The 27,273-nt window shown below is 36.3% G+C and overlaps 1 protein-coding gene across 1 annotated transcript; it reads left to right on the forward strand.

The window, feature by feature from the left end:
• The first annotated feature begins 12,383 nt into the window (after positions 1-12,383).
• Positions 12,384-26,721, forward strand: LOC149784515 (17-beta-hydroxysteroid dehydrogenase 13-like). Its single transcript, XM_089933282.1, has 6 exons — positions 12,384-12,776; positions 17,573-17,812; positions 18,597-18,703; positions 19,176-19,313; positions 19,891-20,007; positions 26,047-26,721. The coding sequence occupies exons 1-6, from the start codon at positions 12,567-12,569 to the stop codon at positions 26,147-26,149; spliced, it is 915 nt and encodes a 304-aa protein (XP_089789408.1). The 5' UTR covers positions 12,384-12,566; the 3' UTR covers positions 26,150-26,721.
• The last annotated feature ends 552 nt before the right edge of the window (positions 26,722-27,273 follow it).

Below are 27,273 nucleotides of genomic sequence, written 5' to 3' on the forward strand. Positions count from 1 at the left end.
TGAAACACATGTCGTTGATTCTGCACCAAGTGAATCGGGTGTTATTTTCATTATTGAGTATTTCTGAGTCAAGCCTGTAAAAATATTAAAATTGCATCAGTATTTTGTCTATATTTTTTAAAATTACATATGGGATAAGCTCTCGAAAGATATTTTTACTAAAATTAATTTTCATTATTAACCAATTATGGACAACCAAACCCGTAAATACTGATTTGTTCACACATTCCTAAACCGGTTCAGTTCTTCTGTATAATTAGTACCGCAAGTCATATAACCAGATTTAAATTTTTTAGAAAGTGGTATTTTACTCGTTGATATTGGAGCATAATTGTAAGAAAGAATTGGCCATGCTTGTGCATGGATAATAGTGGAATAGCATTTTGTGATACAAATGTCTATAGCTAAATGGCACCTGCATTACATGTTGCTGTGTTGTATTGTACTTATTAGTGGCTTTTTCTTATTAAAATTGTTTTCTGCATTTGTATCTTCATGTTGTCTTTCTATGGCATGCATGCTACACAAAAGAAACAAGAATTATGACATCAAGTATGACATCACAGGTTATCAAATTACATGACGCATTGTATTTTCATCTCTCACTGGCTATAAGAGAAATTTTAAACGTTTTAAATTTCAAAATTGCATTTCTGGTCTTGCTGACTTTCACAGAAATAAGATGCAGTACATCCCTATTCATATCAAACAAAACATAAGTGCGCCAAATGACGGGTCAAAATGATGAGGCCATTGCCCTTTTGGGACTAAAATACACACCAATGAAGCATCACGAGATGCTGACATTCCAAACTTATTTAAACTAACATTTGATTCATCACCCCCAAATCTTAATAAAAAGGTATAAAATACAAAGAACAGTTACATATTCTTTATTATACTGAAGAATTAAATAACAATGCTACGTTTTAGTACACAACTATGGGGAAGGGTAAGGAAGCAAAGAATAATTTCTTCAAGCCTGGTAATGTTCCCACACAACAAGGGGCAAACTGTGCATCAACCCAAAAGACACAGCCACTTGAGGTCTCTTACACAAGGACAACCAGAGACAAATTTGAAAAGCTATCCAAAGTTCCTATAATGCTGACATTGATGTTGTAGACAAAAAGCCCATGTTCAAACTGTTGCGGATCAAGCTAAGGAATAAGCTGGAGGTGGAGAAATGTGGAAAACTTTGCGATGCCAAGATAAGTCCATGTTTCTATGCAATATTCAGACACTGATTAAACTTATCGCTGCATAAACTGCTTGTTAAATTTAAGTAATAGAATTTAATTGCATATTAAAGTTGTCTAATACATAAATATATACCCTACATTTACCCAAAACTTATAAAAAGTTAAGAAAGTCTCAAAATCATAACTGTGGCTACTTTCCACTATAAGCGGTGTTAAATTAATTACTTTTTAATCTAAAGCTGAATAAAATGCATGAATTACTGAAAAAGGAAGCAAATATTTAAATCACTCAATTACAGTCAATGGGGAGGGAATATACCTTGATTTGCAAACCAAGTAGCAAGCTCTAATTTATAGCTAAATAATTCCTTACTATTACTTGATAGTAAGTGCAGAGCAATGTTGGCTTTATAAATGGCGTTTTTCAAATATGATCCATATTTCTGACATGAAGCTTGTTTTCATCTATTCACAACAATATATATGGTGAAAAAAACGCATATCGCTTAGTGCACACAGGAAAAAATGCTGAGATGTGGTATAACGTGTTACGAGAGCACCAGTTCCAACACCCTGACTATAAAGGTTTTCTATCATGGGACTTGGTACATGAAGAGAAAATAGGTCTGATGTGGTGGGAGAGAGCAATATGTTCACCATGCAGTTATACATCAAGAATGTTTCAACTGTATGAAGAGATGCCAAAGAGATTTTAGGTAACTGATTGTGTAAATAATGCAATACATATAGGACTTTTGCAGACTTTTATTGGGAATGAAGGGTTGAAAACTATTTTTTTAAGTGAAAATGTCCATCGAAGCTCCCTCAACAAAAGTGATGCAGAAACGTTCCATTACTGTTTGCCAAAAAATTGAATGTAACAATATGAGAAGCATGCTGAACATAGAAAAGGTGTCAAGGAGTTAATTCTATGATAGGAAATAAGACAGATATAATTGATACTCAGTGTGACTCGACATATAACAATTATAGGTTACTGCATTTGTATGGAAAGATATGAACGAGTTTTGGGATGGAATACTGCACGACCTTGGAAGTGCAGTATATCCTTCCGACAAAGAGTTCATATTTTCCCATACAAATACAGTAACCATTTTATTATATGCTCATTTTTTTATATTCTACCTAAGGTTTACTTATATTAACACAATACACTACAAGAAACAACGTAAATGAATGTATGCCGCATTCCAAACTAAATACACAAGCGCATATTCATCATTACACAAATCAACATTATTACTGCGCACATAACTCCGCCCAGATAAATTTGAACTTAGACGCGTGCTTGACATTACTTTCGAAAGAAAATGGCGTATCTAGTTAAAATTGAAATTTGTAGTCATATTGTGAATGAATGTGCATTGCAACAACTCTTCCATTTGATCTGGAATGAATAGATTTTGGTATTTTCCTCGATTCTAGGAAATTTCGTGATTATTGACTGGATTTGTATGTGACGATTCCACATGAAATACATGAGACTGAATAAGCTAGGGAGAAGAGTGTTGACATCTGCAAATGTTTGTTTCTGTCATTGAATGTTTGATATCATAATGTGGGAAAACATGAAGTCTTTCAATTGCAATTATCAAAAAGACGCTATGGAATTTAATGCTTATTTCATTTTGAGGGCAGTAAGAAGGATGCAGTTGCACTTACCATTGAAATTACAGCACAATTTCGAAATGTGGAATCCAGATTGAAAACCTGACATGGTTCATGAAATTCGGATTTGCAGAATTAAGAAAATACATTTTGAGGAAATTCAGTATGTAAAACTAAGTATATTTTATTTTGTCATTCTTATCACCAGCTAAAGAGAATATGTGACTTGTCACTTGTATGTTATTTGTAAGGACATTATCGTGCATCTGTTATATAATGTAGCATGCCTAAATCCGTAACATTGTATCAACTCAGAATGTGCCAAAGCAGTGGCAGTCCACGAAACATGTTTTAGTTCATTCAGAAACAAATTTAAACAACCACAACGTAAAGAGTGTACATGATTTACGCGAATGTACATGATTTGTGTACAAGATCAATAGTGCTGGCATCTGCGTCAATTGTTTGTTTACAATAGAACGTAGTTCCTTTATGCACGTGAATGTTATGTGTATTGTCGCGCGAGTTCAGTATCAGGTAATATTGAACGATTCTGACAATGTAAAGTTAACGGGGGAAAAAATGAGCATATAATAATGCAATTTACAGGTTGAGGCAATGCAGCATGTGCAGTTTTGTGCACAGTCCTTGAGTTTTACAATGTTCTCTACTTTGATCTACTGAATGCGTCTCTAAAGTTTAATGATCAGTCTTGATACATAAGTGATTGCGACATAGGTGACTTACATTTATAATCTCTCCCCATCCCCTTTTGTGGAATTGTTGCATGTGTTAAATGGTATTTAACCATATAGGCCAATCTGTGACCACCATCATATGAAATTCTGCCATCAGGCCATACTATGCTCTTTTCCCCATGGCCTGAGCTATCTACTGCCACTGTCCAGTGTATAAAACCATTCCCATCTGTCTTTTATATAGATTGTTTCTCCATAATCACATCCAAACCATTAAAAAAGACTCAGTTATGATTGTCATGTGCAAAACCCACCAAAATGATACTCTGGATGCACATGGTAACCATGTAAACAACAAGCTCATATTATGGTATAGGTCGCATATATGACGAATGGTACTAACTCAACTCCAATGGTAAACATATGGAAACACTATCATATTCAAAATTCAATAACTTACAATTTCTGGGTCCTGATGATGAGACCTATAGTTCACAATGCACAACTAACCTTGGTGCAAACTTATGTGTGGAGAACACCATATGAGCCGCGGCATTTTGTTTATCTACATGTGCATGAAACACATGTTATTGATTCTGCACCAAATGAATCAGGTGCTATTTTCATTACTGAGTACTCCTGAGTCAAGCCTGTAAAAATACTAAAATTGCATCAATAGAATTTTGTCCATATTTTGTTTTAAATTACAGATAGGATAAGCTCTCAAAAGATATTTTTACTAAAATTTTAATTTTCATTATTACCCATTAATGGACCACCAACACCGTAAATACTCTATTATTTGTTCACCCATTTCTAGACTGGTTCAGTTCTTCCGTAAAATTAGTATCGTGTGTCCTAAAGCGATAACCTTTGCCGATCACTGCCAGCTTACCTGTCGGCGTTATTTCTAGAATCTGTCTCGGCAAATGTGGGTATGTGAGAAAGTGTCCCGGTAGCTTCTCGTGGGTCGTGGTTCTTTCCGGGGACTTCTTTGGTTCTTCCTACACAATTTATACTGGCCACCATGTATGGAATCAGGTCACAATTATTACTTCCAGTTCAGTACCCACGAATGTAGTTCTAGTCTATTTTTAGAACAGTTTTCCTCTCATTTTGGTGGTGATAGAAGAGTTTTATTTATGCATTTTTGGTAGGGATTTAAAGGTAACTGTTTATTCATGATAATGAGCTCAGGGTGTTGTTGTCTGTGTGTGTCTCGGCGACAGTGCACAGTGAGTAATAAGGCCTTGATGATCATCTGGAAGTGAAATCTGTGTTCTGTTTGCATGCTGCTATGTTGACAGTCCAGCATCTCAAAAAAGAGCAGGTCAACCTTTGATAAGAACTTCACCGTGAATTCATCTTTGAAGGTATTTTAGATTAACATATGATTTGCATTGATTGTCACACAGTGGAAAGGTCATAACTGAGAAACAAATGTAGAGAATATATAGCAAAATTGTGTTCTGTGTCCGATTTGCCTACCTTGTTCTGAAAAATGGCGTTAAACCCTATAACAAAACAATCGTCCACAAAATCTCAGACTGTCCACCTGCACAAGAAGCTGCAACCATAGAAACACACATCCATTAAACACATCCATGGTGACTAAGCACGAAGAAACGACGCTTGTCATGAAAATTTATATTGCCAACTAGATATTCAAAACGAAGTAACGTTTATCCACTAAAACTAAAACAGAAGAAAAAAAAACGAAAGTGGGCGATTTCAATTAGTATTTAATAAATTAATATTTTTACAAAATTGTCTGTGAAATACCCAACACATATTATTAGGTGCGATAATACAGCAACCACCCAAACAGTTAAAACGAATCGTTGTACGGGTTACGTAGTTGATTTAATTTATAGTTAATTTAATTGTAAGTTTTATTTACAAGGAACACTGTGGACCCCACATCGCGTCACGCCCTTGCTAGAATTATTGCACAGCTACGTAACATGTGCACTTTGGCTAAACACCGTATCTAGCATCTGATAAAACGAAGGAGAAACAAAAATTAAGGAAAGAAAATTGTCAGTTGATTAAACATAATAAAATCCGTATCACAAATATGTAGTCCTGTCTAGCATTTTAACTGGTTAGAGGATCTTTGGATATAGCCAATATTTATGCCGTAAACAAAGCAACGGGATTATATTATAGACAAAAACAAAATTACCACGAAAGCATTCGATCAAAATCTTATTTGCGACAAGTATGGGAATTTAAAACTAGTCATCGTTTTCCCTGCGCTTTAATGAAAACGACTTTTGTAAGGAAAAAGACGAAATCTTTTTAAAATTTAGACAAACAATCAAGTGTTAGTCCACTTTACTTCGAGACGTTCAATCTGGTTAGGTCCATTGCGTAGGATATGACGGCTATTTTGGCACGGAGTGTAGTGGTCTTCAGATGTTGTAAACCGCTCCCTCGTAACTTAGCCACCTGTCTGCCCTCCTGGCTCCAACCTTCATCGTCATCTGACCACCACAATGAACCGCTTTCGGACAGGACAGGGTCGTTGTGCAATCAGCCTTGTCCGATGGGACCAGGCTACTAACTCTTCCAGTTGCCGTGGAGCTATTCAGACCATGTCACACACCGATGTTCCCCGGTGGACTGCAGGTCCTGTAAATTGCTGATGATGATCTTGTTAAATGGCTGAGCACGCAATGCACACGATATCAATAATAATAATAATAATAATGATAATAATAGTTAGAATTTATTTAAACACATTTGTAATAAAACTCTACAAGGAATAATTCGTAATATTTCACAAACGAGACAATAAACGCAATTTAACGACTTTTTTATACAAAAAAAACTCCATTCAATTAATGATGTTCGTTCATTTATTTTTGAAACATTTTCCATTTCAATATTAGTATTTAATTATTCAATTTTGATTTGATGTTACGTCGATAAAACCATATATATAAGCAAAACGTGTATAACTTTATAAAGTACATACTCATAGGGCACTTGTATAAAGTACATACACTCAAATTGTTCTTGTACACAGTACATACAATCAAACGGTATTTGTAGACAGTTCATGCACTCAAAGGGTACTTGTAGACAGTACATGTGCTCAAAGGGTACTTGTAGACAGTACATGCACTCAAAGGGTACTTGTAGACAGTACGTGCACTCAAAGGTTACTTGTATACAGTTCATACACTCAAAGACTACATGTATACAGTTCATGGACTCCAGACGTAACGATATTAAAATGCTGAGAATAGCTTGCCATTACGAGTCGGAAAGAAAGACATAACCATAAGATCCTTTGATGGTAGTTAGTTCATCGTGGATTTCGTCCTGCTTACACTCGCTCATTCACTATCCATCTGGCTTATTTTGTTGTGTTCACCCACCCAGTTATGTAGGTGGTCTCTATAATTTTGTTGTGTTCACCCACCCAGTTATGTAGGTGGTCTCTATAATTTTGTTGTGTTCACCCACCCAGTTATGTAGGTGGTCTCTATAATTTTGTTGTGTTCACCCACCCAGTTATGTAGGTGGTCTCTATAATTTTGTTGTGTTCACCTACCCAGTTATATCGGTGGTCTCTATAATTTTGTTGTGTTCACCCACCCAGCTATATCGGTGGTCTCTATAATTTTGTTGTGTTCACCCACCCAGCTATATCGGTGGTCTCTATAATTTTGTTGTGTTCACCCACCCAGCTATATCGGTGGTCTCTATAATTTTGTTGTGTTCACCCACCCAGCTATATCGGTGGTCTCTATAATTTTGTTGTGTTCACCCACCCAGCTATATCGGTGGTCTCTATAATTTTGTTGTGTTCACCCACCCAGCTATATCGGTGGTCTCTATAATCTTGTTGTGTTCACCCACCCAGTTATATCGGTGGTCTCTATAATTGTGTTGTGTTCACCCACCCAGTTATATCGGTGGTCTCTATAATCTTGTTGTGTTCACCCACCCCGTTATATCGGTGGTCTCTGTAATCTTGTTGTGTTCACCCACCCAGTTATATCGGTGGTCTCTATAATCTTGTTGTGTTCACCCACCCAGTTATATCGGTGGTCTCTATAATTTTGTTGTGTTCACCCACCCAGCTATATCGGTGGTCTGTATAATTTTGTTGTGTTCACCCACCCAGCTATATCGGTGGTCTCTATAATCTTGTTGTGTTCACCCACCCAGTTATATCGGTGGTCTCTATAATTGTGTTGTGTTCACCCACCCAGTTATATCGGTGGTCTCTATAATCTTGTTGTGTTCACCCACCCCGTTATATCGGTGGTCTCTGTAATCTTGTTGTGTTCACCCACCCAGTTATATCGGTGGTCTCTATAATCTTGTTGTGTTCACCCACCCAGTTATATCGGTGGTCTCTCTAATTGTGTTGTGTTCACCCACCCAGTTATATCGGTGGTCTCTATAATTTTGTTGTGCTCACCCACCCAGTTATATAGGTGGTCTCTATAATTTTGTTGTGTTCACCCACCCAGTTATATAGGTGGTCTCTATAATTTTGTTGTGTTCACCCACCCAGTTATATAGGTGGTCTCTATAATTTTGTTGTGTTCACCCACCCAGTTATATCGGTGGTCTCTATAATCTTGTCGATCATTTCAGCTAATTTCTTCATTTTGCATGCCTGTATTGTATTTTATTTTGATTTTATTTTATTCTCCAATAACAGTTAAGTAGATTTTTTGGCTAGAATATTCTTCCATTGTCTCTGGTACATACAAGATACGGTAAAAAATAAATTGCATCGCTTTCGATCGTCGATATCAGGCAAAAGCCAATTCAAAAGTGTCAATACACGTTTGTAATTTTAAGAAATCCTGTCGTATTGTGTGAAAATGGTTGCTTGTGCCGCTGAGGATAATGGGGTGGGGTACCATAAGTAGTGATGAGGAGTTTATGGTATTTCACGGTATCTACCGCTAAGTAGTGACTAGGAGTTTATGGTATTTCACTGTATCTACCGCTAAGTAGTGACGAGAAGTTTATCGTACTTCACGGTATCAACCGCTAAGTAGTGACGAGGAGTTTATGGTATTTCACGGTATTTAGAAATTAGAGTTAGTTCATGATGACAATTTTGGACATTTGTTTGAAATAAAAATGTACACGCGGTCTAATGTGAAATGTGTGTGTGTTACAGTTAAATTATTAAAAACACAGTATTTGGTGAATAATGTAATTTTTAATATATATTTTAAGTACTAACAGCTTGCAGAGAGATAGTTTCTCACTTGCATGCGATTTTCTATTAGAAAATAAGTATTGCTTAAATTTTACAGGTACACATACTTTTCACTTTTTGAAAGTGTTTCAAAAATCTCCCTTATATCACGTGGTATGATGATGCTATGTTCAATTCTAAGTTATGGTTTCTCAATTTTGGTTTGTCTAAATTTTGCAATTGATTTAGAAATAAATAGCTTTTTATTTCACCAATTAGTAATCAATGATATATTTTAACTTATATTTTGAATGTTAAGTAAAGACAAATGAAAAGGATACAGATGTTATAAAATAATTTTAATGATCAAACTGAAAATGAAAGATTAACAGTAATTAAAAATATTATATGACGGAGGATTTAAAAAGTTCCAAATATTATTGCGCTGTACAACATATATTTTTATCATTAATGAACATTACTTCACTTCATCCCTTCCAAGTACTTTTCTGTATATCCAGTTATTATATGCAGTTTTGTATTCACTTCTTGGCGTTTTGTTTAAGCACTGGAAAACTACACTTCCGACCGCGTGGCTTTCAAAATCATCTGCCCCTCAGCAAATCTTTAAGAATGGGATACATCCACAACTCACTTGGAGCTAAACAGATGGATACGTAGGGAACCAGTGCATTCTGGGTACTGGTGTATGCATGTTGGCTACCGATGCATGTTGGGTACCGGTGCATGGATAGGTGATTCGGTACTGTTGCACAACTTTTGTCAATACTTTGGAAGCATACACATGTCCAGTGACACTAGCAGATTTAGACACAGGTACCTGGATGTCCAGTGACACTAGCAGATTTAGACACAGGTACCTGGATGCCCAGTGACACTAGCAGATTTAGACACAGGTACCTGGATGTCCAGTGACACTAGCAGATTTAGACACAGGTACCTGGATGTCCAGTGACACTAGCAGATTCGGGTATAGGTACATGGACGATCTGATCTTGCTGCGCCGAAAAACAATGGGTAAGAAACGCTCTTGACTTTCTGACTACATCATGCGAGTTGTGGTCTCTGCTCAATTCCTTCGATCCAAACTGTATTATCTTCTTTCGATTCGTGTTCAGAAATAAATCCATGTTTCTTAGCCTGTGACAATATCATTCAAACGTATCTGGGTACCTTTTCGTGATTGGCAGTTAGCTTTTTAGCGAGTCCAACCCTAGTCTAAGATCGATACGTCTAAAATAAACTTTTCTTAGTTTCGTATGATTTGTTAGTATACTGAGCAAAGCTGACGAATTATGCATTACGATAATAGAAAAAACTCCCCTCTTTATAGATTGCCCTCTTCACAGCAGCCTCTTTTCGGCCCACCAATGGAAGATAAAGCAACGGAACTGTCTTCTAATTTTGGGATTTGACATTGATTTATATCAGTAAATTTTATCCACGTCGACCATGATATAAAACAGAGTACCTTAAGAGAGCCCGGACGTTACATCATCACCACCATCATCACCACACACCATCATCATCATCATCACCAACCACCATCATCGCCCACCACCACAAGCATCACCATCATCAGCAGCAGCACCATAATCGTCGTCACCACTACCACCACCATCAGCATCGTCGTCATCATTACCATCGCTGCCACCACCATCAAAAACATCATCCTCATCATCACCGCCTACCGCCATCGTCACCAATCGTCATCAATCAACCACCATCATCTCATCTCTACACGCAATCATCATCACCACCCACCATGATCCCTATTATTACTACTACAACCACCATCATCCTTATCATCACCACCCACCACCATCATCATCACCACTCACTATCATCATCACCACCATCCAACACCAATCACCCCCATCATCCACCACCATCATCGCCACCATCATCATCCATCCTCATCATTACTTAAAAGCATCTTGTTGATAAGTTATACCCCACTGTCAACTCTCTTCCAATGCAATTCAATGTTATTTCAAAATGCTTTTCATTTTTTTATGACTATGTTTAGTTTTCTTGGTCGCATTTGTTTATTTTAATAATTTTATGTCGGTAATAAATTGATGTCTCGTACAGAAGCATTAAACTTCATTAAATCATCCCTAAAAAAAGAACTTTGGAGTACTGCAGTGAAGTATCATATAGTCATATCCGTTTTGGGATAGCTTTTCATGTCTGGCAGGTAGTTTTTTTTTTGTGTGTGTGATTCCAACCCTAGTCTCAGCCGTCAAGAAATGTGGGACAAATCTTGTACAGCCCTTTTTTAGATGCATATGATTGTTCAATATATTGAACACATCTGACAAATTGATTCTGACGATAATTGAAGAAAAAAATCCCTCTTCATCAGTTGATTTATTCACAGCAGCAACTTTCCCGCTCTCCATTGAAAGATAAAGTTCTTCTTGCATCTGGGGTAATCTTCCGTTTATTATCAACCATCTTTAAAACAATGAAACCACCTCAGACATGTAGAATATATAATTACATCAGAAAACTGTATGTCGGCTTTGATATAGGTCAGAGAGCACTGATTTTACATTAGGTTAGAGCGTCCGCCTCAGATGTGGGAGGCCTTGGGTTCGATTCCCGGCCGAGTCATACCAAAGACTTATAAAAATTGTACTAACATCTGCTTCACTATGCGTTCACCATTAAGAGATTAATTGTTAGTACGGGTCGACCTGGTGTTAGGATAATGTGACTGGGTGGGACATGATGCCACGTATCTTCTGCATGATGCCCCAGTGCTAGACATCACTATAAACTGCCACACTGCAGACATCGTAGCGATATGACTGAAAAGTGTTAAGCTACTTTAAAAATTTAAACCACAGACACACACACACTTTACATAATAGCAGTACTTTTATCCTTCTCCAACATTTTGACCCCACAATGATTTACATATGTTATTTATTATCTTCGTCATGATTGGTATCAAGAGTACATGATAATCAACATCATATGCAGCGCGGCCATCAATCCTTTTCTAAACCCTTTTTTATATTCATGATTGCAATAAAAATCACCATCGTTATTCATCATCATCATCATCATCATCATCATCATCATCACTTAAAAGCACCTTGTTGACCTACATTGCATTGTCAGCTCTCTTCCAATGCAATATAAGGTTATTTCGACACGCTTTTCACTCTTTTTTGACAATGTTAAGCTTTCTTGGTCGCTTTTGTTTCATTTTGTTTTTTATTCGTTATAGGGGCCCCGAGTGTCCGAGTGTTCTAAAGCGTTCATCGTTACGGATCATTGCCATCTTAACTCTGTCTGCGTGGGTTCTAGGCTCAGGTTCGACTCATGTGGGTACTGAGAAAGCTTGTCAGTAGCTTCTCTTAGGTCGGTGGTCATTACCGGGTTTTTCTCTGTGTTCTTCCTCCACCATTGATACAGATCGCCATGTATATTGTGCTGAAAAATGGCGTTAAACCCTACAACAACAACAATATTCGTTATAAATTGTTCTCTCGTGCTGAAGCATTAGACTCCATTGACATTTCATGTAGGTTATACCCGATTTCATTGATAAAGGGGACTTTATCACACACAACTGTCCTGAATAAAGATAGGGAAGGAATATTATCACCAGCAAATGTATATCAATGATTCCTCGATATTGGAGACGTTATCATACAAGAGGGTCCTTTGAGAAGAGTGAGTCGTCCCTCGTATCAACAGAGTTCATGTACTGTATGACACAGTTGTCCACTTTGGGGAGCAAACGTCGTATCATTCATTATTGTCAGAAAATGTATCTCAAGAAACAAGTTAGTAAAGGAGAGACAGTGTAATCATTGATCAGCAATGACGGTAGCTGCAGAGGTTGTGTACTTGGGATTGTATTTCTTGTATTGCTGCTTGGAAAGTATTTTTCGTGTCTGTGTCCCTCCCCGAAGAAAAACCATTGTTGGACAGAATATTTTGGTCACTGGAGCCGGACACGGAATTGGGAGAGAGATGGCAGTTGAATTGGCTCGTCTGGGAGGAAACCTTATATTATGGGATATAAATCAGGTAACTCTCTCTCTCTCTCTCTCTCTCTGGTATATGTCTGAATGAATTCATTACAAGTATGACGTGAATGTTATGTTTATGTCAATATTAGCCGTCGAATCACAAATTCATAAGACAAAGGTGACAACTCTGATTTGATTTGATTAAATATATTATCATCCTTATTATGTTGGTGCCACGACGTCTTACCTGCTAGGAAAAAGACATTTTCAGAATAATTTTTAAGTCTATTTTTAAACTCACGAGAGTCGATAAAGGCGAATTTATTGACACATTGACAGAGAAATGTGTCATTTACTGGCACAATGAGAGAGAAATTTGTGTTTTCTTTCTCGTAAATGTCTCAATCCTACGCAGAGAAACTAAATATTGATGTCTAGCAAATATATATTAAAAATATTCAAACTACTCCGTCCCCATACGTTTCCAAAAAAAATTTAAACTGTACAAACTTGACAATTCATGTTTCCGTTCGTGCGTTTGTACGTGCAATGCCACATTACTGTCCCACAACTGCTTAAGATTGATACCTCACACTTCAGAATATGGCTGTGGATGAATCATAGAATTGGTCTTGAAGTTTCTATTTACTATCACTTTGCGGGAATCGATTGCTGTGGGTCGGAATGGGACGAGTAACCTCTCCTCAATTCTAGATAACGTATATCGCCTACCAAGTTCAAATTGATAACTTTAGTATCGAATTATAAGGTATGTTTGTTATGAAGGTAAGCATGTTGATTTATAAATCTTTTCAGGTGGGAAATATTGCGTTACTTCTTCTTTCTGCCAAGATTTTCACTACGTTGCGCAGTAAATTTATCATATTGATAACTGCAATAATTGTTTTCAATACTCACATTATGATGACTGTGACAACATAGATTACTTAGATATTAAGTGACTAATCTAACTAGACTAACTTTTGGTGGTGAACGTTTTGATACAGAACTATGAGGGGGTGATGCAAAAGTACAACTCTGTAATTAGAGAAAATTTACGTTTTCTGCTCGTTTTCTACAACACCAGCAAAAGCAATTAAGTCTAGTTTTATTTAAAATTATTCTGTCACAGAAAATATAGAAAGAGAGAATGAAAACGCCTCAAATTCTTGTTGTGGTAAATTAGACACGCTGTCCTATGGATAGACACAAGCGTCTTGGGGGCCTGATATCATTTAGGGACATTCCAAAGCCAAAATTGCATTTTTTCCTACTTAGTGAGTAACAACTCACAGTCAGACCTTGTACAAGAATTATATAAAGCTGGCTTCCAAAATAAACTTTGTATAAAATTTAGAAGAAAATAGAATCCACATAAAGTTGTTTTCTAGCCTCTTACATTGCCAATCGGTCTAGGTAAGACGTTGTACAATTTCATTGAATAAATTCAAGCATCCTACTTACATCAATCTGGGCTGTTTTATCAAAGACGCACATTTAGCATTGCTTCTTATAGAACAAGACCCTAATTGACTGGACTTATCATGTACATTCGGGAAGTCTTCAGACTTTTCCATTCCACGCTTAGAAAAGTAGTTAGGATGCAAATAAAAGTAATTTTAAACTGCACGTTTTGAAAATGATAATTTGTATTGTGTATTGGCTATTGTCCATCAATATAGATTGCAAGGGTCATGTTGTAAGCAACATATTACCTTTTTGTCTATTATTGAAGATGATATTTTAAGATATTTATTACGTGTAGATAAACAGGTTTACTTGGATTTGAGATCTGGACTTTATTTTATTTCCCTCAAGATTTCTCGGTCTACCTGATATTTGTTATGTTCTTTACTAAAACTTAAATGAAAGACCTGACCTTGTTTTTCAACTAAGAATATTCTGGAAATAAAGACTGGACCATAATCATGGTCCTCTTATTGGGTCAGGCTTTCACATGTAGGCTGTTTGCACCGAAATTATTTATTCCTAATATAACATCGGAAGTTGAAAGTCTTTATTTGCGTTCATTGTTTTTTAAAGAGAGTTATTTATTTATTTAAATTATACAAACTGCTCACTTATACTTTCCTTTAGGACTAAATAACTATTTTAGGGATTATTGTGAATTCATTTAGAGACATGTTTGGATAAATCATTGTGATACATCAATAATGTTAGCATACCGACACTAGTCCAGGCTGTTGGTACATCTACACATTCAAGATTGGAATTCATTAGGAAAACCACTGGAATTCATTCTGTTTTTATTATATACTTTTTGACTTGTGGTAGAACTTGTAGGACTATTTGGGATTTAATTCATAATACTCTAAGTTCTTTTTTTAAATTTTGACTTTTGAATTTGTTGAAATTTACAAAATTTATTGGTTTCACTCTTTTCTGTTACTTAGTTCAAGACCCTAGAGTTGAAACATCTTTCATGTTGCTGTAAAGGATTTTAGATTTTACAAAAAAATACATATGGATAACTCTATGTTAGTTGGCAACATTCTAATTAAATAAGCTATTTGTTATTTTATTATTCAGCCACAAGGATAGCTTTAACACATCAAAAACACTTTGATCGGTTTGGTTGATTTGATCGCTTTACTTTGTATACTCACTAGCTAATAATGCTTCTTCTAGTGAATGATATAAATTTTGCCATTTAACAATTTGTTTTTCGTCTATACAAAACGTAACCGTTGTTCTCCTTCCGACATTTTCCATTCGCTTCCCAAATATTCATCTGTTCATTAGTTCGAGAAAAAAAATATCTTTCTTAATTTCAGTTCTTCCATTTTGTCTCACACTGATATTGAGCTCTATGTAAAATATCAACCTCGATTCTGTTCGCACAAGGCAATTCGGTTTACGTTTTTCAGGTTCAAATCGAAGCGTTTATTTTCTGCAAATGTGCACATTTTTTCCTTTAACATGCTCATGGAAGTATCTGTTTGAATGGCTCAATGAAAATTAACACTTCAATGCACAAAATTATTTCGGCACATATAAAAAAGTTTTCATACTTCCCCAATCATGTTACTTCTATATGAACATTCTCAATAACAATGATATTTGATATTTCTTCATTCCGTTTCCTTTGCTAATTTTAAGCACGACAATTATAACATTCATCTCGAATAGTAAACATTCAGTAACACGATAGTATAAGCTACAATACAATAGCGGATAAATGAAAATCACTAGAATCTAAATGTATAAAAGAAACTTTTTTTACTTTATCGTTTTAGTGTATGTGGTCAACAGCCTAGGCTAAAATACTGTACTATTCAAATTTCAATAGCTGTCCCATTATCTCGCATCTTTACTGCTTGTGACACTGAATAGGATGGTTACTGGTTTTCAACAATCTATACATGACAATTCTCTGAATTTCTCTGAATCACTGTATGTGACTAAGTCAACAATTAATATAAAAATCGACAACATTTCAATTTTTTTACACAGCAGACTTATACATTTAATTCGACTGCATTAAGCATCGTTTGAAAAAAAGAGAAAAAAATGACGCGACTGTAAAAGTATTAAATCGTGCACTTGGACTAAATTCGAAAAATACCAAAATAACTATCAAAGTATATTTTATCAACTATATGAAGTTGAAATTTGTCTAAATCTTTCCGGTGTCAAGTGTTTTTCGTTTCTTTCTAAGTGGCTGTTTGAAAGAGCATATCAACACAAATAGCAGATCTTGAGAATACGCTAATAGCTTGTGATTCTCAGGGCACACTAACTTTAGGCTCACCTTGAAGTGCCGCCACGATAAAGATACTAAATCCGGATGTTTACACCTATTATCTTTCCCAAAACAAATTCCGACGCGAAAAGTAACTTATAATTGACCGGGAAAATATTCTTCACAATGACACACGTTTTCGTATTAGGGAACTTACATTCTTATTAAGGTCATATAGCCGTGGAATATACGTAGTAAACAAGCAACGGAAAGATATAAACGAGATCATGTGGATAAAGTGTGTGTGTGTGTGTGTGATTTGGATTTGTAACTTAGCTTTAACAATTTTTCAGTCATATCGCTACGATGTCTGCATTGTGACAGTTTATAGTGATGTCTAGCACTGGAGCATCATGCCACAGACATGTAGCTGTCCCACCCAGTCACATTATCCTGAAACCAGGCCGACCAGTCCTAACACTAACCTCTTAATGCTGAGCGCCAAACGAGGCAGCTGTTAGTACCATTTTGTGTAAGTCTTTGGTATGACTCGGCCAGGGATCGAACCCACTACCTCCCGCATCCGATGCGGACGCTCTAACCACTAGTCCACCGGAGCGGTTGTGTGGATAAAGTAAGAGGAAGTTGTCATTATAGTTATCAATATAGATGTAAGTAATTCTGTCTAATTATGTATGGATGTCAATACCTCGCTTACTAACTACATCAAACAACGTGCAGGCAGGGCCGTAGAGAGCGATCACGGGACCTGGTGGTAAGAAACACCCGAGCCTCTCCTTGTTCTTGTTCAAACAAAAAAATTATTTTATAAAATAAAAAATTGTGGCTTGGCACGGGCTCCCTTTCGGGCCCGGGCTCCTGAGATATATCCCGGTTGCCCCCTCCCCTTTGTCGGGCCTGTGTGTAAGGGGAAAACACATTTTAAATAGATTTACAGTTGATATGATTTGATTTGTTTGACCCGATATGACAGTGTAAATGTTCTTGTACCGTAAGACATCAAAGTGAACTAAATAATTTCATAAATATTTGTTTAAGCGCTAAGAATCTATAAAAAAAATCTAAACGAAATGTTGTAGATGTTTCTTTTTAAGTCAAGTCATATCACTTCAATGTTTTCATGAAATTAGTCCAATAACGAAGCCACCGCCAACAAAATAAGAGAGTTAGGAGGCACCGCCACCGCCTATGTATGTGATGTCAGCAAATTGGATGACATCAAAAAACTAGCAGGACAGGTACGACGTGAGGTAGGAGATATTGACATCCTGGTGAATAATGCAGGAATTCTAAATGGAGGGGAGCTGCTGGGAATAGAGGACGAGGACATACGGAAAACTATTGACGTCAACACCATGGCGCATTTCTGGGTAATAATCTGTCTTTTCAATCCGTCTGTATCTCTCTGACCATCTCTCCATATGTATGTATGTATGTATGTATGTATGTATGTATGTATATATGTCTGTATGTATGCGTGCGTGCGTGTGTGTGTGTGTGCGCGCACGAGCGTGCGTGCGTGCGTACGTACGTACGTACGTATTTATGTATGGATGTATGTATGTGTGTGTGTATGTATGTATGTATGTATGTATCTATGCATGTATCTATCTATGTATGTATGTGTGTACCTTCTTACGTACGCACGTATGTCTATATATACGCTGTCTCGTCGAATCTCAGACAAAATTAATTCTCTCAGTCGCTCTTATTAACAGTTTGAAAATTTAAACTTAGTGAAAATCAAGTTTATTTGCCATTGTAAGCGATTCAACGTTACCGAAGTTGTTGGACATAACGTAGGTCACCCGTTCTGTGATGACAATCCGTAAGGAATGATGCTTACGTCATACTTCTTATAATAACAATCCGTATATCTGATAAATAAATATCAAGGTCTCTCGTGTACATAGCATAGTATGACGATGAGAGAGAAAAAATCAAAATACAATAGCTTGGGAAATAATTTCGCTGTTATTGTCATGAAGTAACATACTCCGGTTAATGACATGTTGAGTTAGGACTCAACCTCAGCAATCAGTTTTGTATGATGTTTATCGTTTGTTTCTTTGGGGTTGGGGGGTGGGGGTTGGGGCAGGGTTTTATTTTTTTTTTTTTTTTATAAATTATAAATACGTATACTTCACTTTTCAGACAATTAAGGAGTTTCTTCCGTCGATGATTTCTAAAAATAAAGGCCATCTTGTCTGCGTGGCCTCCATGGCAGGGCGGTTCGGAGTCTGCTATCTAGTCGATTATTGGTAACCCATCGTGTGTGTGTGTGTGTGTGTATGTGTGTGTGAACAATATTTTCATTCAGACCATCACCGAAAACGTCGACTTTTCGATGATATCATGTAACATGTACAACAATACTTACATGTAATTACTTACGGGCTTTTCGATGATATCATGTAACATGTACGACGACATTGTCGTGTAATTACAGAAGTCGGAGTCCGTGTTGATTTCAAAATCATTTATTTATTACTCTGTTGTCTGGATAATTACTTATGTCGGAGTCAGTGTTGATTTCAGAATCATTTATTTACTAGTTCATTGTTATGGTAATTACTTATATTCATATTCGGGGTTAATTTCAGAATCATTTATTTATTCAATCATATGCTGGGTCTAAGTCCTGATTCACACATTCGCATGGCAGAACCCCAGTTCTATGTTAAATCTCTCTCTCTCTCTCTCTCATTTTTTTTGTCTAAATTCAAATCACAGTGCTTCGAAATTTGCTGTTTATGGAATGATGGAGGCACTAGCAGAAGAGTTACGGTGTACAGGGAAAGATGGCGTCAAAACTACGCTTGTGTGTCCCACAGTTGTCGACACAGGAATCATCAAAATTCCAAAGGACAGGTCAGTTCCCTGGGTAAATATCAACAAGTATAGTTGGGGTTGGGCGGGATGTACAAGCATATACATATGTAATCAATTGGTAAAGGAGCTACCATCATTATGTCACCAAATTATAAAACAACGACTTTCTCCAGGCCATTACACACACACACACACACGTATATATATATATATATATATATATATATATATATATATATATATATATATATATATATATCTTAATTTTTAGAACATATCTATTTGTTTCAACATAAGTATTCAATTCCATCAGTGTACTTGCTAAAAAAGAGTATTACTTGCAACGAATCCTACCATTTCCCACATTCCCAACAACCTCAACACCAACCAAACAGTCTTGAAGTTAATGAAATTCAAACGTTTTTAATAAAATAATTTTTGGCGGGGTCTCATAACAACGACGACAATGATGATGATGATGATGATGAGTATAGTTGCTGTTGATGATGTCGTTGCTTAAAAAAGATTCATATGTTAGTTTGTATTACATATCAGTCATCAATGCATTTCTAATCAGATTAGATCTAAGCCGTTTGACTTTGGTCTTTTTTCGTAGATTTAACGTTGGTATGTTGACGGCTAAAGATACAGCTGAGGCTGCCATTGATGGTTTCCTGAGGAATAAACAAGTTGTAATCATACCTAGAGTGGCTGAACTCTCCATTTTTATGTCGTAAGTAGATAATGTGTAAGCGGAGTAAAGATTGAACACAATCTACACCATATAGGGTTATTTTTTACAGGGTGCACACCAGTGCGAGCGAAGTGAAGAGTGTGTGCATATTAAATTGTGTAGATACAAACCGATATTCAAAGAGTACAAAGGTGAGATCGGGGTGAAGACTGTGCTAAGTGTGTACCATATTGAAAGAGTAGTAGACGGAGGTACATCATCAGTACAAGTAGGGTAAAGATAGAGTGCATCGTATGTCAGGTAGTATGTAGTGGACAAAGTCCACAACAGAGCAAGTGAAAAGAGTAGATTCTGTTTACTAGCTTATCTATAGGAGTATCAGGAATCCACTCTTCACTCCATTTGTACTGATGTACATTCTGTCTACTAATATTATCATAATATAAATAGTTTTAGAATTAACAGTGTTAGTATACAGTTAGGACGGTTCTAGAAAAGTGACGACTTGGTTCAGAGTTCCAAGTACACCATGTAGTTAGTGTTAATAAACAGAAAGTACAACAGTGGAAGCGGAGTAACGAGTGGATTCTGAGTACATTATTGAGTAGATAGTATTAGTAGACAGCATGCACATCAGTACAAATGGAGTGAAGAGTGCATTCCTGATACCTATATAGATAAGCTAGTACACAGAATGTACAACAGTACAAACGAAGTGAAGAGTTGATTCCTGATACACCTATAGATAAGCTAGTAAACAGAATGTACAACAGTACAAACGAAGTGAAGAGTGGATTCCAGATACACCTATAGATAAGCTAGTAAACAGAATGTACAACAGTACAACTGAAGTGAAGAGTGGATTCCTGATACACTTATAGATAAGCTAGTAAACAGAATGTACAACAGTACAAACGAAGTGAAGAGTGGATTCCTGATACACCTAGAGATAAGCTAGTAAACAGAATGTACAACAGTACAACTGAAGTGAAGAGTGGATTCCTGATACACCTATAGATAAGCTAGTAAACAGAATGTACAACAGTACAACTGAAGTGAAGAGTGGATTCCTGATACACCTATAGATAAGCTAGTAAACAGAATGTACAACAGTACAAACGAAGTGAAGAGTGGATTCCTGATACACCTATAGATAAGCTAGTAAACAGAATGTACAACAGTACAACTGAAGTGAAGAGTGGATTCCTGATACACTTATAGATAAGCTAGTAAACAGAATGTACAACAGTACAAACGAAGTGAAGAGTGGATTCCTGATACACCTATAGATAAGCTAGTAAACAGAATGTACAACAGTACAACTGAAGTGAAGAGTGGATTCCTGATACACCTATAGATAAGCTAGTAAACAGAATGTACAACAGTACAAACGAAGTGAAGAGTGGATTCCTGATACACCTATAGATAAGCTAGTAAACAGAATGTACAACAGTACAACTGAAGTGAAGAGTGGATTCCTGATACACCTATAGATAAGCTAGTAAACAGAATGTACAACAGTACAAACGAAGTGAAGAGTGGATTCCAGATACACCTATAGATAAGCTAGTAAACAGAATGTACAACAGTACAACTGAAGTGAAGAGTGGATTCCTGATACACTTATAGATAAGCTAGTAAACAGAATGTACAACAGTACAAACGAAGTGAAGAGTGGATTCCTGATACACCTAGAGATAAGCTAGTAAACAGAATGTACAACAGTACAAACGAAGTGAAGAGTGGATTCCTGATACACCTATAGATAAGCTAGTAAACAGAATGTACAACAGTACAAACGAAGTGAAGAGTGGATTCCTGATACACCTATAGATAAGCTAGTAAACAGAATGTACAACAGTACAACTGAAGTGAAGAGTGGATTCCTGATACACCTATAGATAAGCTAGTAAACAGAATGTACAACAGTACAAACGAAGTGAAGAGTGGATTCCTGATACACTTATAGATAAGCTAGTAAACAGAATGTACAACAGTACAAACGAAGTGAAGAGTGGATTCCTGATACACCTATAGATAAGCTAGTAAACAGAATGTACAACAGTACAAACGAAGTGAAGAGTGGATTCCTGATACACCTATAGATAAGCTAGTAAACAGAATGTACAACAGTACAAACGAAGCGAAGAGTGGATTCCTGATACACCTATAGATAAGCTAGTAAACAGAATGTACAACAGTACAACTGAAGTGAAGAGTGGATTCCTGATACACCTATAGATAAGCTAGTAAACAGAATGTACAACAGTACAACTGAAGTGAAGAGTGGATTCCTGATACACCTATAGATAAGCTAGTAAACAGAATGTACAACAGTACAAACGAAGTGAAGAGTGGATTCCTGATACACCTATAGATAAGCTAGTAAACAGAATGTACAACAGTACAAACGAAGTGAAGAGTGGATTCCTGATACACCTATAGATAAGCTAGTAAACAGAATGTACAACAGTACAAACGAAGTGAAGAGTGGATTCCTGATACACCTATAGATAAGCTAGTAAACAGAATGTACAACAGTACAAACGAAGCGAAGAGTGGATTCCTGATACACCTATAGATAAGCTAGTAAACAGAATGTACAACAGTACAACTGAAGTGAAGAGTGGATTCCTGATACACCTATAGATAAGCTAGTAAACAGAATGTACAACAGTACAACTGAAGTGAAGAGTGGATTCCTGATACACCTATAGATAAGCTAGTAAACAGAATGTACAACAGTACAACTGAAGTGAAGAGTGGATTCCTGATACACCTATAGATAAGCTAGTAAACAGAATGTACAACAGTACAAACGAAGTGAAGAGTGGATTCCTGATACACCTATAGATAAGCTAGTAAACAGAATGTACAACAGTACAAACGAAGTGAAGAGTGGATTCCTGATACACCTATAGATAAGCTAGTAAACAGAATGTACAACAGTACAACTGAAGTGAAGAGTGGATTCAGAGTGCATCTAGTAGATATTATTCGTTGAGAGAAAGGACGATGGTGAAGATTGGATTCATGGTTCATGGTTTGAAGACATAATGTACAAGAGTGTAATGTAAGTAGAGTGACATAATGTACAAAAGTGTAAAGTAAGTGGAGTGACATAATGTACAAAAGTGTAAAGTAAGTGGAGTGACATAATGTACAAAAGTGTAAAGTAAGTGGAGTGACATAATGTACAAGAGTGTAAAGTAAGTGGAGTGACATAATGTACAAAAGTGTAAAGTAAGTGGAGTGACATAATGTACAAGAGTGTAAAGTAAGTGGAATGACATAATGTACAAAAGTGTAAAGTAAGTGGAGTGACATAATGTACAAAAGTGTAAAGTAAGTGGAGTGACATAATGTACAAGAGTGTAAAGTAAGTGGAGTGACATAATGTACAAAAATGTAAAGTAAGTGGAGTGAATAGATGGTTTGAGTAAATCGTGTAGATATTTTCCGCAGAGGAAAAGTACAATAGCAATAGTACAAGCTGAGTATCCACTTGGTTCCGAGTGCACGAGTTAGTGTTAATAGACAGAATGAACAGCAGTGCAAGTAGAGTTTTATAACGGGTTCAGAGTACACTATGTAGATAGTGTTAGTCGATGGAAAGTGCAATGGCGAAAATTGAGTTCAGAGTACATCATGCATACAGCTTTTTTAGATGGAAGGTGCAACAATGAATAGTGGGTTCAAGGTAAACTATACAAATAGTATTAGTAGACGGAAAGAGCAACAATGAAGAGAGGGTTCCAAGTACACAATGCAGATAGTGTTAGTTGAAGGAAATCAAAACATTGAAAAATGGATTCAGAGTTAGTATGCGGATAATTGCAAGTATCGTGAGTATGTGCGTACACTAGTTAGATAGTGTAGCAGACAGGAAACACAACAAAACAACTGGGTTCACCTAATACCATAGAAAAGAATGGATTTAGTAAAAACCGCGCAAAAAGTGTTGGTAAATGGATGTTAAAAAGGTGCATGTGGGATGAAGAATAAGCGCATTATACAAAGTGTAGTTAGTGTTGGTACAGAGAGTGTCAAAGAGTACAAGTCTAGTGAAGAGTATCACACAGCACGAGTCTTGTGAAGTGTCAGAGAGTACGAGTCTTGTGAAAAGTGTCAAACAGTACAAGACTTGTGATTAGTGTAAAACGGTACAAGTATTGTGAAGAATGTCAAACAGTACAAGTATTGGGAAGAGTGTCAAAAGAGTACGAGTCTTGTGAATTATGTAAAAGAGTACGAGTCTTGTGAAGAGTGTCACAGTACAAGACTTGCGATTATTGTAAAACGGTACAAATATTGTGAAGAATGTCAAACAGTACAAGACTTGTGATTATTGTAAAACCGTACAAGTATTGTGAAGAATGTCAAACAGTACAAGTATTGTGAAGAGTGTCAAAAGAGTAGGAGTCTAGTGAAGAGTGTGACATTGTACAAATCTTGTGAAGAAAAGCTGCTGTTTACGCCATTGAAAGAGTAAATAATTATCTGAAGGATTCTTTCTCACAATTAGAGTACTTTGTGTAGGTAAGTGTGTCTTAACTATCTATAGCGTAGTTATAAGGAGTGTGGATATAGAACACTACTCACACCATTTGGCATGCAGTGCATCAACGAAGCTATTCCACTTCTGTCTGTCTTTGGTCATTTTCTCTATTGTGCCCCAGCTGTGTGCCCCATCTCCGTCTCAACAGTACGATGTCGTGTTGTCTTAGGCTTCCCTCTGATGTCCATTGCAGTATTGTCCTTACAACTGTTTGCCTCCATTCTTATCAGATACCCGATCTGTCTCGAGCGTTTTATCAGGTTGATAATGGCCATGTATACTTGGTGGCATCGCACAAGAAGGTTATGGTTGGAAATTTTCCTCGGCCAGTGGATATGAAGTATCCTGCGGATGCCAGTGGTTTGGAAGGACGAGTGCTTAACAAAATCACGCTCTGCAATACGCCAGCACTCCGTGTCTTACAGAAGCGTTGATAAAACGCAGCTTTGGTACAACTTAAGTTTGGTGCCGATACCATACTGTCTTGATCTCCATACACTGTTGATACTTCCCAATACAAGCTTGTGGATTCTGTACACATTTTCTTGTTCTACACGACATGCTGCACTTTCAGCTTGTCTGTCAAGGTATTCCATGAAAAATCGTTTGTCTACTCTGACTAGCTTCTTCGCTTTCCGGTCTGCTTCTCTGTCTTGGTGTTGAATAGTACTTGAAGTCTGACAGTCTTTTCTTTATGTCACTTCAGTAGTCTGTAACTGTCCCTGTGTTGTTTTGTATCTACTCATTCTTCTTCTTCTTATCTATTAAACCCTGACAAACTTCACTGCTATTTCTGTAGACTGATACACTCTGTCCCCATACAGAGCTGATTATATCTGTGTTACTGGTGATTGCATCTTCTCCTAATTATTGTGGAGCTTGGAAGTTCTCACTTCAACGGTGAAATCAGTATTTACGGTGGTATCATGTAGATACCCAACATTGAAACGTCTTTGTATAGGTGTCTTGATGTCTGCCCTTCTCAACTTGAGCTTCACATGTGCCGTAACGAAGTGTTGATCACTACAAACATCTACCAAGAGTGTAAAATGATGTCGGATAGAATTTATATTGATTACGGCATAATCGGCCTAGCACAAACGCCTGAAAAGAAATATTTGATTTTCTAGTTCTGTGTGTATCAAAATAGATTTCACAACCAATTCACAAAACGCGAACGCTTAGGTATACACATACATATGCTTATCAAATTTTACACAGAACTCGCAGTTAATACAAAAACTCCAATCAAAACTGTAGAGGCCATTTTTGATCTGTGATTCTGAAAAAAGAGATCGCGTTTTAGAAGTCAATAGAAGAAGAATGATTAAAGAATTTATAGGATGTCGAATGAAATATTATACAAAGCTTAAAAACGGGAAACAAAGAGATTATATTTACAGCCGCTCTTTTTGAGCAGTTTTGAGAAAATGTTGGGACTGGCTAGAAAAAGAAAATGTAACAATATAACTTGAACTCAGCTGTATTAAAAAGTATGTCTGTCTTTATTGTTATTGCAGGCTACTTCCAAGAAAGTTTGTATCAAAACTGAGAGATTTCGCTGGAATAGGGATTAACCCGCAATATGTCTCCAAAGTCAATGATAAGTGTCGTCCAAGGTGAAGAACAAAGACTTAATCGCATGGATTTATATTTGCATGGATGTAAAGTAATCGTTTCTCATTAAACTTGAATGCGTTTGTCTTAATATTAAGTTACTTTAATTGTGTTAGTTTATCTTATATGCTTTGGATACAACAATTTTTATAATTTCTTTGGGATTCAGAAGTTAAAACTATATTAATACCCTTCAATGGCATGAACATTTTCAAGTATATAATTGACAATCCATAGAAAATAATTAATTAAACACAAGGGACGGATGGACGGAAGGACGGATGAGTCACTGGACGCATAGAAGGACGGATGAATTAAATTGCACGAGACAGCTGAAGACAATAGTCTAAATGAACTTCTTGAAATATAATAAGCATCCATTGTCCTTTATATTTATTTTCTACGTTAATATAGGATATAGTGCATGTGTGGTACAAAGAGTGACCTTTTAACGAGTTACGATGTTCTTTTGTGTACCACAATATGGAATATATTCGGTATTTACGCAGGAAATAAAGACACATTTTTATAGAAGTCCCCATAACTTGTTCCTGAAAAAAAAGAAGCTTTATAGATAAATTCACTCTTTATCATACCCCCACCCTCTTTTCGTACTTTCACCTCACTTTCAGTCACATATATTTAATCATACAAAAATGTCAGTGAGTTGAGAGATCGGAAAGTATTATATATATATATATATATATATATATATATATATATATATATATATATATATATATATATATATATATATATATATATATATATATATATATATATATATATATTGCAATAACGTTACTGACATTATGTAAGCTTTGTTACTGTCTAACTTCACAATGCAAGTCCAATGTAGAGATACAGCACACGTGGAGCAGCAGAGAGGGTGAACAAACCATAGAATTCCGACAAAACAAATAAAACAAACAAATAAAATCATCTCGTAGAAAGGTCAAGATTTTACAAATGAACTTTTCCTTGAGATGTTTTATTTCTGTAATGACCGATTGTACTAATAAAACCTCAGTTCGAAATAGTAGCTGAAAAAATAAAGTACTCTACGTGTTTATTTATTTCTTGTTTATTTTTTTGACGACCAACGTTGGTAGGTACCCTCTCTGCTGCTC

Source organism: Sinohyriopsis cumingii, chromosome 14 (genome assembly GCF_028554795.1).
Source record: "Sinohyriopsis cumingii isolate HCF-2022 chromosome 14, ASM2855479v2, whole genome shotgun sequence".
NCBI classification, from domain to species: domain Eukaryota; kingdom Metazoa; phylum Mollusca; class Bivalvia; order Unionida; family Unionidae; genus Sinohyriopsis; species Sinohyriopsis cumingii.